We start from the raw sequence: 16651 nt of genomic DNA, 5'->3' as shown, positions 1-16651 counted from the left end.
AATAAAAAGTATAAAGTAAGCAATTTATCGATGACCCAAAAAAGTTTTACAGAGAATTGGGAAACAAGGCAAAAGGAATTGAAACACCACTAAAAAAGGAAGAAATAGATACATTTTGGAGAAATATCTATGAAGATCCTGTGGATCATAACAAAGATCCTGAATAAATGGAAGAAGTAAAAGAAAGAGTAAGAAGTTCAAATGTACAGAATATAAAATGGAGTGAGGTAACAGCCACAGAAACTGAAAGAAAGTTAAGAAAAGCTGCTAACTGGGAAACTCCAAGCCCACATGCAGTACCTAACTTCTGGCTAAAAGTATTAACATCTTTACATGAAGATTTAGCCATGAGTAAGAACTATTTAGAGTATATGTGCACCCCAAACAGACACCAACCTAGTTAACAACAGGGACAATAATACACCTGCTTAAGAGCAAACCTGCAAGCTATCCTAAAAACTATAGATTAGTAGCTATACACTGGAATCGATGCTAACAGAGTTTATAATCATTTAGAAGAAAACTTAATCATGACAATACAACAAAAGGATAACAAAAAAGTCATATGGAAGCATTTGACAGTATTCCACATTCAGGGGAAGAATCTGAGTATGGCATGGATAGAGTACAAAAAAACATTTGACAGTATTCCACATTCATGCATAAAAGAGTGTTTAAAAATGTGTAAGATACATTCTACATTGATCAATTACATTACAGTGACAATGAAACAGTGGCAAACCACTGTGCAGTTTAGCCGTGATAAAGGACAAATTATTATTCCAGGGATGAAAATTCAAAGGGGGATATTCCAGGGTGACTCTTTCTCACCGCTGCTCTTTTGTCTTACCCTTAACCCATCAAACTGTATACTAATAAGATTATGTCATGGCTACAATTTGGCTCTCAGAAAACAACAAAGTGTAAAGACTTCTCATTTTCTTTTTGTGGCTGACTTAAAACGGTATGGTTCATCAGATGAGGAACTGAAAGTACAACTGAAAGTGGTCAAAACTTTTTCAGATGATATAAGAATGTCATTTGGGCTTGATAAATGTGCAAAAGCAACCTGTAAAGCAGGAAAGCTACAGCACCAAGAAAACATAAGCCTGGGACAGGAATGTGATGTAAAAGAAGTTGAGCAAGAGGGAATGCATAAATATTTGGGAATTTATGAAATATCAGCAGTAAAACATGAACAACTGTGAATAAAACTTAGTAAGGAATGTTTTAGAAGACTAAAATTAATACTGAAAATGGCGCTGATATCTAGGAACAAAAACCAAGCTGTAAACCCGTTTGCTCTTCCTGTCCTAACTTATAGTTTCGGAGTGATTGACTGGCCTAAAAGGTGCTGGATGGTTGAACAGGAAAACAAGAAGGATGCTTCATGCTTATCAGATGATTTATAAAAATCAGTGTACACAAAGACTGTATATTTCGTGTTCTGAAGGAAGTATGAGCCTCCTCAAAATTGATTACATGTACAGATCTGCAATCGTAGGACTGCTTACATATCTACTGACCTCACAAGACCCAAACATAGTGAAAGTTTTAAAACATGAGGCGAATAAGTCTAAGATGACTTCCATGCATAGTTTAGTAGAAGCATTACTGGTCTCAAGCAGGAATGGGAATCAAACCAGAGTAGGTAAAATTAGGCAGCAACTGAATGTGCCCAAAACAAAAGAAGGGATGTAGGATGAAGGATCCAATGACAAGGCAAGAAATGTGGGAAATGCATGAATATAGTTGCAGGTATAGAAAACTGTTGGAACAACCTCGTGTTGATCAGGATTGATCTCAGGAATGCTAAGGAGAGGTGAATTTAAACCAAATGTCAGCCCAAGACAGTGGGCTATGTACACGTTGATTTACAGAGTCCATTGAGCATGTGAGAGAAACAGAGAAATGTAAGTTTGTAAAACAGAATTGGAAACAGTCACACATCTTCTTGCTTATTGATCGTTACATACCAGTGGCAGAAGGACTGTATACTGAAAGGCATAATAATGTGCCAAGACTGTTGCATTGGGGATTGTGCAAACATATTGAAGTAGGTAGTGTACTGTGATATTAACAAACTATTTTTCCTGTGGCCCTAATAGTGGGCATTTACTTTCTCCTTGGTTGATTATGAAATACATTAATTATTGATAATTATAATTTGTAACTTGCACTTTTTGTTTTCTTGTTACAAAAACATCCCTATCATGTATTGAATTAACATGGAACATTATTTTCTGAAGTTCTAAAACTCTTTTCCTCCCTTGTGAGAGCTCCTTGTATTTTGACATCCGTAGAAGGCATCAGTACCACACCATGCATTTATGCGCTGCACTTCATTAGTCACAAGAAGAGTGATGCCAAAGGACTGGATTGCTTGAGAAGGTGTAGAAACATGAAATGTGTTACAGTGTGTAGATGCCAGTGGAAGATGTCCTGCTACCTGAGTCCACTCAGAGATTGCAGCTCCTTTCCAGCTGTCCTTCCCCTGCTGTAGCACCCCTTCCTTCTGTTCCAGGCACCCTTGGATCTTTGTTTTGCTGTACCAGTTCTTGTGACAGTATCTAGAGTCACACCATCTTCTGTAGTCATTATCTGTTCAGTCACACCCTGTGTCCTCTGACTTCTTTCCCTTCCTTCCGCCTTAGCTTTGGTGTGTCAGTATTGCACCCCCCCAACTCATATACACTAGTTTGAGTCTTTCCACATAGTTTAGCCCCTCTGTTTCCCTTTTGTTAACATAATAAAATCTCCCTGTATTGACAGTAGGACTGCACATAGTAATGCAGATGTGGCTTTAATAGCACCTTCAGTGTTCCAAAAACACATCAGCTTCTGTTTTTTTTTCACTGCTTTAACTAAGCTCCCCAACATTGTTTTGGCCTTTGCCACTCCTTTTCGTACAGTGGTACATGATTTCTTTAGAGGTGTGTGTGTGTGTGTGTGTGTGTGTGTGTGTGTGTGTGTGTGTGTGTGTGTGTGTGTGTGTGTGTGTGTGTGTGTGTGTGTGTGTGTGTGTGTATATACATATTTATATATATATATATATATATATATATATATATATATATATATATAAAGCTTGTAAATTGTCAACTGTTTACTTATTAATAGATAAGAGGGTACTTTTTGCTAAATAGTGACAAGCTGCTGGCATCCACCTTCAGTTGCCCAGACTAATGTGCTACACACAAACATTTGTGTTTGTAACTGCTTGAAGTGCTAACTTGAATGGGACAACTGGCAGACTACCAGTAAGGAAATCTGGGATGGAGGCAGTTTATTACCTTGGAGAATATTACTAGCCTTCATTGGAAAATAGTGAGAGTGTGCGTGCGAGTGTGTGTGTGCCTGTGCATGTGAGTATGTCAGTGTGTACATGTGTGAAAGTAAGAGCTTATTCAAAGCACAGTTACTTGGGGTAAATGAGCACCAGAAGGGAGTAAAACCCAGATAAAGTGGTGAGAAAGGATGTGGGTAGCAGACTAAAGACTGATGAGTGGGGTGTTCATTGTGAACCTCTTCTTGTGTGTGGGTGGCGTAGGTCCATACCGACAGCAGTAGTGCATATTTCCTGCATGCTCTTTAGCCAAACTGCACTTATTGCATATTTTAGTGATTTCTATTTGTGTGCCTTTTTTTCTACTTTACGGCATGCGTGAATGGGCGTTCCTTCATTGAAGGTTGTGCGTTAGGCCCGGCAAGCCAGCATGTAAAACTCTACTGCCAATCATTAGCGGGCCAGAGTTCCGCTGTGGCGACCCCTAACCGGGAAAAGCCGAAAGACACACACACACACACACACACACACACAATCTCCTTAATGCAGATGGTGTGACTAAAAAACATAATCCTGGTGGACATCAGATTTTAGATTTAGATAATTATTTGTGGGCAGTGAACTGGATCCAAGGACTGTAGCCCCTGCCCCACCATGCATTATAAATGTTTGTGGCGCTGCATAAATTTTTCTGTTGTAGAGTGAAGATTTGTTATGCTACTGCACAGTTATTGCAAAGCCCTCTCCATTAAGAAATCGAGATGCGGCTTTAGACAAGTCTGGTCTGGTAATACCAACAGCTAATAATAGTGCTATTGTCCTTATTGTCTACAGGCTTTGATTCATTGGCTGCTGCGCGAATATTTTGCAAACTGATGCAAAGACTTGGATATAAGAAGTTTTATCTGCAAGGTGGAGACTGGGGAGGCTTAATCTGTCAGAATATTGCCCAGATGGCACCCGAGTAAGTATATCGTGGCACTGTCTATAATTATGAAAATTGTGGCTTTGGATTCAGAAGATTCTATGACTTTTTTTTCTTTTTGTCTCAATGAGGAATGGTAATATCACTGAAGATTTTATTAGGAACTTCAACTGTCTATTTTTTTATGCCAAAAAAAAAACTAATTTTGCAACCACTGTTCATTTGCAAATGTTTCAGATGTGGTGACTGCATATATAATGTTCAGCATTTTGATCAGTGCTGTAGTAGTCTTAGCTATATGGGTTATATCGTACATAGGATATAACAGCCAACCAGCTTTTAAAACTTCCGAGCACGTTCCACATGCCTCTTAACCATTAGTCAGCTCGATCTGACCTGACTAAAAGTCAGGTTTGAACACCAAGCCCTTTGAAGCCTTCCTGCTGTCAAAGATAGTGCTCCTCTATGGGTTTCAGGGATCATTGGTCAGCTAACACTCTTCTATTGCTGGACAGGAAAGTTCCCTTCAGGGAAAAAAAAAACTTCCACTTTACCTTTTATCATAGAAAAGTTACTTTTTTCTGTAAAATATGTACTTTTAAGCTATGAAAAGGTGTTTTTGTTGGCTGTTTCATGCATTTTATATACTTTTAAACGGGAGAGCACCTTTTAACTTTTGTGGTAATAAGTTGTTTAAGACTAGTTTTTCTATGGATAGATTGTTTTTATTTTACGTTTTGGGTCTGAGATAAGTGTTGAAATTACTGTGTTTTTTTCTGGGGAAAAAGTTACTTTTTTACTTCTTACCTGTTTACTTACTGACTGTTGCTGATAATCTTCCCCAGGAATCGAGCACCATGTTTGGTTTGACCATTGAGCAAAGTACCATTTCCTCAACTGGTCCTTCTTCCAACCACAAAAAGAAAGATTGTTAATCAGCCTTTGTTCCTGAAGATTATTGTGTCGAGTCCCTTCTGGCCTAGGCAACACTAGTTCTCCCTTTTTTTTGAAATTGGCCAGAAGTAATTACCACAAGCTTCTTTACAGACTGGATTTACTCCAGATAGGAGGTGTTTGATGCATCCTGACCCCAGACAACTGCAGTTGACTGTATGGATGACAGGGTTTTAATACCCTTTAGGCAGTTGTTTTCCGAGGACATGCAGCAGGTATTGATGGAAGCATGAAAGCCTGCTACTAGAAAATCATGTACTATTGAATGGAAAAGGTTTTCTAGTTAGTGCCAACATAAGAACCAGTGCCTATTTGGGGCTAGTGTTTCTCTAGTTTTACAGTATTTGTGTGAGTTACTATCCTATGGCCTGCCTTATTCTTCTGTCAAAAGTTCATTTGTCAGCCACTTCAGCCTGTCTGCCCATGAATCTCCCTCTTTCAAAGCAGTCTTATGCCAAAATGTTTTTGAAAGGGATTCTGCATAGGAAACCTCCCAGAAAACCAGTGGCTCCTCCTCTTTGGGATATTAATTTTGTTTTAGGAAAACTAACATTTGCTCCATTTGAACCAGCTCATCAGAATGACTTGAGATTCTTGGCATAGAAAACGGTCTTACTCATTGCTCTGACCTCTGCAAGAAGAGTATCTGAGTTACAAGCTCTTATGGTGGGTCACCCTTATTTCATTTTTCACAAGGACAGGGTTTCTTTGAGAACAAAACCTTCTTCTGTGCCTATAGTGGTATCTCAGTTTACCTTAAGCCATTCTGTCCATCTCCCTGTCTTCTTTCCAGAACCTAATATGAGGGAGAAAGATACTTCATACCTTAGATGACAAATCTTTAAGAACATATGATGAGTTCATGTCTTGTGAGGGTAAGAGGAAAGGGCAACTTGTGTTACGACTGTTTACAAATTATTGTCTTGGGCCAGTACTTTTTGCTGTTCCTACCAAAACAAATCTCTTCCATGTAGGGTCAAGGCTCATACTACCAGGGCCTTGGCCTCATTTGTGGCGTTTTGGAAAGGGTTAGATTCCATATTCTAGAAGCAGCAACTTGGTCCTCTGTACATACTTTTACAAAGCATTATAAACTAGATTCCTTTTCCGGGTCTAGGACAGATGTTGCTAGGACCATTCTCCAGGAGCTCCTGGATCATTCTCCTTCCTTCTCCCATTTCTTGTAAGCTGTAGTAATCTAACCATATAGCTTAGGCTACTGCAGCAGTAATCATAATGATGAACATAGTACAGTTCTGTAAGTAAACAGCACAACAGCAGGTGCTCGAATGATGACTGCTGCAGTAACCAGCCCCCCCATCCTCCTTCATTTTTCTGTATTTTCCCCCATGCTGTGGACCTGCATTTTTTTTTTGTTCCTAGCATTAGCTTCCTTCTGTCTGTTGGCATGAAAGTTCTGAAGGACTTGGTGCCCAAACCTGACTTTTAGTCAGCTCTACCCAGTTTAGGTGAGTGGAAGTTGCCCTGAATTTTTGGAGGCTCGCCGGCTGCTAGGATAAAATCCATGTAGCTTAGGCTAGTGAAGCAGTGATTATTCAAAAACCTACTGTTATGCTAAGTTTACTTACACAGCTGTACTGTCTTGGTTTCTAAGTTGCACAGTTAGTATTAAAATGTCACGATTTACATTTAGCATACTTTAGTGTAATATGGCCTGTCTTATTCTTCTGTCAAAGTTCATTTGTCAGCCACTTCAGTATTAAAGAAGTGCAATTCAGTGAAATAAATGTAAGAAATAACTTATTCTGCTCTTAGAATCTTAAGAAATTTCTGCTTTGTCCAAGTGATGAGTCACCATTCCACAGCCTGATAAATACAAAACATGGCAATACCCAGATTTGCTCTGAGCTACTTCACAATGGTACCTCCTATACCGAGCCAGCAGATATTGTCAATATACTGGCCGACAGATTCAGTGCCAACTTTACCCCCCCCCCCCCACAAAGGACCAATCACAATACCAGTAGATTGCCAGGCACCCAGTATTACTGCTGCACAAGTTAAAACAGCACTGTCCAAGGCTAAGAATACAGCTTCTGTGGGACCTGATAATATCCCTGGCTGTGTTCTACATGAACAACAGAGTGAACTGGCACCTCACCTGTGTGCCCTGTTCAGTCACAGCCTCACCTCAGGCTTTGTCCTTACCAAATGGCACACTGCTACAGTCATCCCTCTCCACAAAGGGGGAGCAACTACAGACCCTGGGAACTATCGCCCCATTAGCCTGACGAGTCTGATATGCAAAGCTATGGAATGCATCATCATGGACCTAATAAACAAGGATATAGGGAATCTCCAAACTCTGGATCCCACACAGTTTGGTTTTGTGAAGGGTAGATCATGCCTGCTCAACTTGGTCGACTTCTTTGATTCAGTCACTAGAGCTGTGGATGAAGGCAAGGTGGTTCATACAGGCTACCTTGATTTTGCCAAGGCCTTTGATATCATTCCCCACTCAGGAATCATAGAAAAACTCCCTAAGCTAGGCATCAACCCCTCTACCACTAGGTGGGTTGCAAACTGGCTCACAGATAGAACCCACAGTGTGAAAGTAGCTGACTCCAAGTCAGACTGCTGACTAGTCACGAGTGGAGTCCCACAGGGTTTGGTCCTGGGTCTTCTCCCATTTGGTATCTACTTCTCTGAAGTCCAGGCCAACACGAAGGGACTCTGGCTGACAAAGTTTGCAGATGATTGCAAGTTGGGAGCTATTATTAACTCCCCAGGTGATGTTGACATCCGACAGAATGGCCTTAAGCTCAATGCCAAAAAATGTGTCATCATCCCCTTTGGGAAAAACCCGGTTCACATGAATTACCACATCGATGGTAGTCCACTGAACACAGAAGGCATTATAAGAGGTCTGGGAACACAGGTTGACAGCAACCTCTCTTTTGATCACCATATTGCCATTGTGGTCAGAAAGTCCTTCTGTCTGGCACATCTCATTACTAAGGGTTTTGCATCCAGGAAGAAAGAGGTCATTGTCTCTCTCTACTCTTCCTGCATTAGGCCAATCATTGAGTACAATGCCCCATTTGGCATGTACCTCACTAAACACCTGCAACAACTGGAGAGGCCGCAAAAGTACCTCACAAAGAGGATCCTAGGCCTTAAACACTTGTCCTATATGGACAGACTCAAAAAACTCCCAACTATTCTCTGTCTCATATCGCCTACTTAGAGGTGATCTGTGCTTGACTTACAAAGCCATGTCTGACCCAGCTCTGTTAGAAATGCTACATCTAAAGAAATCCCCATCCCTCCACACCACACGCTTCAGAGACCTCAATCTCATTACCACAATAAACAGAACTTACTGGAGGGACAGGTTCATAACCCAGAGACTGCCCATGCTATGGACTAGACTTCCCATACATGTCAAGCAGAGGACCTCGCTGACCCTCTTCAAGAGAAATCTTGATGAGTGCATGGGAAATAGAAAGTTCACCCTGGGGATAACTCCAGTGGCTCTGCTCGACAGAGGCACTGGGAACTAAGGTCGGGTGGCATGATGCCAGGGTAATCCTGTGGCTAGACTTGTAAAGGCCCCAGGGCCATTAGCCTAGTACACACCTATGAACCTATAAACATATTGATATAATATTGCTCAGCTGAGATAACATCTGTTTTAATGCTGTTCTGAAGCAAGGTGTGAAAGACAGTTTGACTGCCTTTTGTTTTCAGTAGCTTAATGTCCTTGTCAGTGATGTACGTTTACAGTGAAATTAACCAATAATTATCAGTGGTAACTGTACACTTTACCAGTAATTATCAGCGGTATCTGTACATTTTACCAGTAATTATCACTGGTATCTATACACTTTACCAGTAATTGTCCGCGGTATCTGTACACTTTACCATGACTCTTCTGTGGCACATTTGAAAAGGCTTTGATGGTGACAAACAGGTAACGTGGGTAGAATTAACAATTCTACAATTTATGTTGAAAGTTGAAGTAAAAAAAAAAACACTTCAAATATAATGCTTGGGGACTGCAGAGCATAAAAAAATGAAGTTGTAATTTATTATCTGTTGTTTTTAATTTGTTGTGAAGGTGTGCCTGACTGATTAACTGATAACTAAATGTCTTGCTCAGAATCATACAGTGTGCAGGTGAAAACTGAAAGATTCAAACTCAGAACTATAGGACAGTGTTCATTAGCAACCCATGTGGTATATGTCAGGCATATATTTTGTTTGAATAGTTTGAAATTTTGTTTCCTTTTTGCAATATGGTTCTTTTTTTGATAGCTCAAGTAGATGGCTTTCTCATAGTGTGTTGAAATATATGCACTGTTGCATAGATTAGTAGAGTAAACAGAGGATTTTAATCTTTGAAAATAGTTAAGGACATCATGGACATGTTAAATGAGGATTATAGGTAACCCGCAAATGCTGGATCCATTACAGTTTGGCTTTTTTAAAGTAAGTTTATGCCTGTTAAATCTGGTGGACTTTTTTGAGAGGGTCATCAAAGCACTGGATGAAGGTAAGAATGTACACACAGCTTACCTCAACCTGGCCAAGGCTTTTGATACAATGCTGCACTTAGAAGTTATAGACAAGATCACTAATTTAGGTGGAAATCCTTTTTATCACCCCCCTGGATAGCCAAGTAACTCACTGATGGGATACAGTAGGTCAATATAGGTGAGGCCATATCCACCAACAGGCCAGTCAGCAGCGGAGTCTCCCAGAGCTCCATACTGGGCCCAATCTTTTTTGGCATCCATTTCTCTGAAATCAGAGCAGGTGTTGAAGGCTTATGGCTGGCTACATTTGTAAATGCTTGCAAGCTGGAGGTTATCATCAACTCCACTTTAGACACTAGCATTCTTCAAGAAGGTCTATCTCTGACTAGCAAATAGTGCCAAAGCCATGGTCTTAAATTCAATGCTAAGAAATGCATAATTGCACCCTTTGGGAAGTCAACCATCCCAGCTAATTACCATGTTGATAATATGACCCTAAGAGTTGACCCAGTGGTCGGGGATCTGTGGCCACAGTGGTGTGAAAATCCTTTTATGTTGCACAACTTATAAGTAAGGACATGGCATCTTGGACCAAATAGGTCATTATCCCACTGTACTCTGCCCTTATCAGACCAGTTGTAGAGTGCAGTGCACCCTTTGGTATGTACCTGACCAGGTATATTCAGCAACTAGGGTGACCCCAGAAGTTCCTTAAGAAAAGAATATAATGTGTAACAAACCTGTCTTATGCAGAGCACCTTAAAGTCCTTTCCCTCTACTCAGTCTGTCCTACAGATTGCTGAAGGATGATCTATGCCTGGCTTACAAGGCATCCGCAAACCCCTCACTTGTGAATCTCCTAAATATCCGTAAGTCAAAGAGTACCAGAAATACAAGGTCTAGGGACCTGAATTTTGTCTGTGACTTAAACATAACATGCTGGAGAGACAAATGTCCCAGAGACTGGCCGTCCTGTGGAACAGGCTTTCCATCCATGTGAAGCAGAGTTTGTCTGTTACCCAGTTTAAGTACAGCCTAGACCAGTGGACAGGGAATAGGAGATTTGCACCAGGTCTGGCACCCATGTCCCTCAAGGACAGAAGTAGCTTATAAATGCATGGCTCTCAGTGTCCTATTCAGATACAAGACAACATTATTGTTTCGAGAAAACTTGGCTAAGCATAGAAAGGGTTATCCTAGTAACGATCTGTAATTCTATGAAAAATCGCCAAAGTTCAAGTAAGGATTTTCTGTGACACTCAATAGTCTCTCCTAACCACTTTAGGTATGTGGTAGATTTAATAAAATTTAGTGTCAAGTATTTATTTCCAGCTTTCCCCATCTGACATTGCCTTTATGCTGGTTACTGTTCTTCTGACTACTTCATCTTTGTCTCTGTGTTTCCTTTTCGTACGTGCACTTTTAGTGAAACAATAAACTATTTCTAGTTTTTGCTGTTGCATGCATGCTTCATCTTCTTGCCCTCCTTTCAGACAAATACTGAAAAAAAACAGTATTTTTAGCTGATGTTTTTACCTTGTTATGTTTAGAGCCATTCCTGATGTTCTTAGTGTTTCACTGTTGCCGTCGTCACACTTGGGCTATCTGCCTGTAGGTAGCTCTCAGTCGGCCCGAATACCAGAGTCTTGGGATTTCTGCGTTGGATGCTGTCGCTTGTTCCATGATGTCAGGTCATTAGGGGTATAAAACGTGCAGCCGACGCCATTACATTACCTTTTCTTGACGAGCAGAGTCCAAAGCAGAAGTAGTTCGCAAGTGCCGGTCAGCCGCCTCCTGAAATTTTCATTTTTCGAGTTTCAGACTTGAAGTCTTCTAAAAGATAAGTACCCTGTTGGGGATGCTTTTTTCTTGCTCTAACTGATCTCAGAAAAAATTAATAATTGTCTTGCCTGTGGAATGCAAATACCTCACAGAGATTTTCATTCTTACTGCATCACTTGTTTAGGCCCAGACCACAACATCCCTCGCTGTCAGTTTTGTGCCTTGTTCAACGCCCGAACTATTCGTCGTCGGGCTATTTTTGTCACTAAATTCTTTCGCTCTCGTTCTCTGTATTCCGAAATGGCTTTGATAAGCCATCCGACTACCGATTTTCCAAAAAAACGTAAGGATAAAGACAGAGTCAGACCGCATAGGTCCAAAACTGCCGACGAAGCTTCCGTTAAGCTAGTCGCCAGTCCGCCGTTACTCAGTGAGGCACTTTTGCAGTCCCTGATATCCGCCTCTACAGATTCGCAGGCCTCTACTGAGACCCATTCGGAGTCCGGTATGCCGCAAGATGCTTCTTAAACTATGGAACCTGTGGATGTCTTTACCTTGGATGGGTCTGGAGCCGCTGTGCAGGCACCGGCTTCTGAGGGTGTACTCAGGCCTTCCGATGTTCATATTAAACCGACGACTTCGTTTCAAACCAAAAATACCGAATTTCTCAGGCCCAGAATTCACACTACGCCTAGGAAACCGACGACCAAAGAGCATTCTCAGGCCCCCTTGCCACAGAAACAAATGCTTAGAGTGGCTGAAGATCTTATTACTTTAATTAGGGGAAGCCAGCCTTCCCCCTCTAAAAGACCTAGAACTGATTTTCCTTCTGATTCTTCAGATCATGAGTACTTTGACTCTGATCCTTCTGATTACCAGGACATACCCTTATCTACCTGTGAGGATTCTGATGAGAGGATTCCATTCCCTCTCCTTCCCCACTACAGGATTTTTCTTTTGGTGAAACCCTGCATATCCTTAGAGAGCATTTCTGCTGAGAGTGCCAGGACTACCCACAGTCCAAAAAGAGACTCAGGGAATTTTTAAACTTGCCTCAGCACAGGCCTCTAGCTATCCCTCCTGTTTTCAAAATTGTAGATGATGTCTTCATGGAATCCAGCCTTACCCCTGATACCTTGCCTCCAGCTCCCAGGAATCCTGACAGGTACTACAGAGTACCTGACTCCCACAAATTCCTCTTTAAGAATCCTGCTGTGGATCCAAAGACCATTTCCCAGGGACCTAAAGGCATTAAGGCTACTACAGCCAAAAATCCTACCCCTTCGGACAGGGATTCTAGGGCTTTAGACAGATGGGTAAGAAGGTATATACCTCTGCTACTCTTGCCATCAGGGCTTTAAATTGCCAGTTTCATATGTTAAACTATCAACAACATATTGTGGAGCTAATTAAACAGAAAATGGTGTTGATTCCTGATTGTGCAGAACATAAAGATTTACAAAAGTTAATGCATTCTGCTAACACAGTTGGAAAACATACTTTTCAATGTGGGTTTGATGCCTTAGAAGCATCTTGCAGGGCTCCTGTCACTGGGTCTGTTCTTAGAAGGCATGCTTGGCTTAAGGAACAAATCTTGCCAGACCATGTCAAAGCAAAATTACTAGATGCTCCTTTAAACCAAGAACGTCTGTTTGGCACTAAAGCAGAAGAAGTCCTCAAAAAGATGGAGAGAAAAAAAATGTATGCAAACTGTTAAAGATTTCCTACAGGTACAGTCACCAAGATTCAGTAGGCATTGGCCTTCAAAAAACTGGTCTTTTCCAGTCCTTCCCAGACCTTCTCAGTCCAAACCCAGGGGCAGCAGACCACCAAGACTACAGTCTCAGAGTATGCACAGATCTAAACAATGGAGTACTCCCACCTCAAAAAATGGGAGTAGTTAGCCACCACCCTATGATAAAAATTCACAATGACTTATCCTTAATTCTTCGGTCTTGAACATTGTATATAACCACAAAAAAGCACCAACGTTGCGAGTCCTCAGTAAAATTTAATAAATTGTAATAGGATAAAATGTTGTTAAGCGCTTTCATCAACAAGTATGACTTCTTCAGAACAAAGTAACAGTCAAAGAAAAAAGTTTAAATACACAATGCCAGTTAGCCATTGGTTCAAATCCAGCCTATTCAAACAGTAAGAATTAATTACTCATGAATATATAAACAGGAAAAGCTAAAATAATTTTTACAGAAATAAAAACATTTACTCAATACCACATCAAACACAAAAAAATGTTTTAAATGCAAAGAAGCCTTTACATTGTAAACCTGTTACATAATAAATTTAGATTTAAAATTAGTTTACTTTCAAAAATTCCTGGAATGTGTTATAATACTATTAGACTAAGTCTGCCTTTTCCTTTAGAATAGGCAGTATGGTTACATGTTCATTTAGTCCTGGTGGAAAATCTGCGGCCAACCTTAACTGCCACAAAAGCTCCTTTTTATGTAATGCATTTTGCCAATCTCCATCTCTCACTTCAACAAATACAAAATCAAGGATACTGAGGACTCGCAACGTTGGTGCTTTTTTGTGGTTATCTTTTTTTTTAGACCACTAATTGCACCATTTGTTTGGATCTTGAACATTGTATCCCAGGGATACAGATTCCACTTCCACTCACTGCCAATCCCAAGCAGATGGCCAGACCTCCCCCCAAACCAGTGGACAGTGGCCCAAAAGCAAGTACTTTCTCTTCTCAGTATCAAGGCTATTCAACCTGTCCCAGCAGAGCAAAGGTGACAAGGCTTTTACTCCAGACTGTTTCTGGTACCCAGAAAGAAAACTCTTGACGTTGTATCCTGGATCTGTCTATTCTCAACACCTTTCTGGTGGTTCCAAGATTCAAAATGCTTACTCTCCAACAGCTGCTTCCCATGCTGGTCAAGGACTCCTTGCTAGCCACCCTAGACTTAAAAGAAGCTTATCTGCACATCCCCATAAGGGAATCTTGCAGGAAATATCTACATTTCAGAGCAGTCTCTATGCACTATCAGTTCTCTGCACTTCCCTTTGGCTTATCTACCGCGTCCAGGGTATTCACAAAATGCCTAGCTCCAGCCATTGCATATTGCAGGCAGAGAAAATTCAAATTTACCCATACTTGGATGATTGCCTGATTCAGGCGGACAGTCAGGAATTGCTACTCCAGCACCTGACATTTGCAAAGAGACTTCTAACTTCACTAGGGTTTACCATCAATGAAAATAAATCACACCTGGTACCCAGCCAAAATATTGTATTCCTGGGTGCAAGCTTGAACACAACTTCCCAGATGGCATTCCTCACTACTGAAAAACAAATGTATTTGACAAACTACTTCAATCTACTGGCCACACAAATACACCTATCTGCAAGTAAAATACTGCAAGCCCTATGGTTCATGGCCTCTTGCATTCTACTAATTCCATATGCAAGACTGCATATGAGGAAACTTCAATGGTACTTAAAAAGTCTCTGGTGTCAACATTCTCAGGACCTGGAAACAATGATTCCTATCATTCCTTGTCTAAGGACAGAGTTTCTTTGGTGGGCAGAGGCCTGCTACCACAACAAGGGACTCCCTTTCACTCAACCCCCTGCTGCCCAAACCATAACAGATGCATCAGATTATGCATGAGGGGCTCACATGGCAGGACAATGCATTCAAGGCAGATGGAGCCCAAAGCAAATGCACCTGCATATCAATCAAAAAGAAATGTTAGCTGTACAGAATGCTCTGACAGCCTTCAAAGGCCTATTTTTCCAGGATAACTATTGATAAAGACAGACAACACCACAGTTATGTGGTACATAAACAAGCAGGGGGGAACCCAGTCCTACCCACTCTGCAGGTTAGCCATGGCTCTGTGGAACACAGCCTTGAGCAATCAAGTACACCTGCAAGCTCAATTCCTGCCAGGCAAACTAAATTCACTGGCAGACGAAATCTAATGGACCCACATGAGTGGAAACTGGATCCCAAAACATTCAAGCTTCTGATCCACAGGAGGGGGGGGGGGGCACCAGAATTAGAACTCTTTGCTTCCCCGCAGAACTATCAACTGAGCATATTTTGTACCAGGAATCCCCACATCCAAGCATGGAAAGTGGATGCCCTGTCCTTTAAATGGGAAAACCTCTCAATCTCTGCCTTTCCCCCTCTGCCCCTCCTCTCGAAGGTTCTACTAAAGATCAAACAGGACAAGCAAAGGACAATCCTGATTGCATGCCAGTACTGGTACCCACTTTTTCGCAGTCTGACAGTAGGACCACCGTGGCACCTGCCTCAGACCCCTTCCCTGCTGTGCCAGCAGGAGGGACAGATTTTGCATCCTCAGCTACAAAACCTGAACCTTGCAGCCTGGCTCATTCCCTAAACTCATCACCAGCAACCCTCAGTAAACAGGTGCTGGATGTCATCCTTGAGGCAAGGAGGCCTAGTACTAGAAAGTCCTGTTCAGAAAAGTGGAAAAGATACTGTTCTTGGAGCCAGTCTCAGGGAATGGACACAACTGTGCCCAGCTTACCTCATATACTAAATTACTTAACAGAAGTTCTCCACAAAGGCCTTTCCTTCTCTTCAATTAAGATTCATGCCACTGCCATCTCAGCTTATTATAATACTGAGCCACCCCTCTTCTCTCATCCTCTGGTCAAACAGTTCCTGAGAGGAGCCAAAAATTTAAGACCCCCCCCCCCAAGGAGAGCCCCCACTCCAGCCTGGGAACTTAACTTTGTATTAGAGAAGCTCATGCTTCCACCCTTTGAACCTGCTGCTACACCAGAATTCAAATTCCTCTCCTGGAAAACAGCTTTACTTCTAGCCATCACTTCAGCGAGAAGAGTGTCTGAATTGCAGGCCCTTATGGCCGTGGAACCCTTCACTATCTTCATGCAGACAGGGTTTCCCTCAGGACCAACCCTTCTTTTATGCCCAAGGTGGTATCTAGTGTGGCTTTAAACCAATCCATTCATTTGCCAACCTTTTTCCCTAATCCTCAGAATAAGAGGGAAAGGATCCTACACTCCCTGGACATGCACAGGCAGCTTAGGTTCTATCTGGACAGGACTAAACCTTTCAGAACATCTGACCAGCTGCTAGTCGGCTTTGCTACAGGGGCAGAGGGCAGGGCCATTTCAAAGCAAACCATTTATAAATGGGTAGCACACTGCATCCATTTTTGCTACAAACACCATGGGAAA

At 41.5% G+C, this 16651-nt stretch overlaps 1 protein-coding gene across 2 annotated transcripts in view; it reads left to right on the top strand.

Annotated features, from left to right (window-relative positions):
- Window positions 1-16651, top strand: part of LOC122792842 (epoxide hydrolase 1-like) — a 1170497-nt gene that overhangs the window by 703249 nt on the left and 450597 nt on the right. For both annotated transcript variants that reach the window (XM_044060405.1, XM_044060411.1), the window contains one exon: window positions 4121-4250. In XM_044060405.1, coding sequence (XP_043916340.1) covers window positions 4121-4250 — 130 coding nt within the window. The remainder of the gene's footprint in view (window positions 1-4120; window positions 4251-16651) is intronic.

Source organism: Protopterus annectens, chromosome 1.part0 (genome assembly GCF_019279795.1).
Source record: "Protopterus annectens isolate FY-2018-M chromosome 1.part0, PAN1.0, whole genome shotgun sequence".
Taxonomy (NCBI): domain Eukaryota; kingdom Metazoa; phylum Chordata; order Ceratodontiformes; family Protopteridae; genus Protopterus; species Protopterus annectens.
Note: the sequence above shows the minus strand (reverse complement) of the source record. Positions and strands in the feature narration are given on the sequence as shown.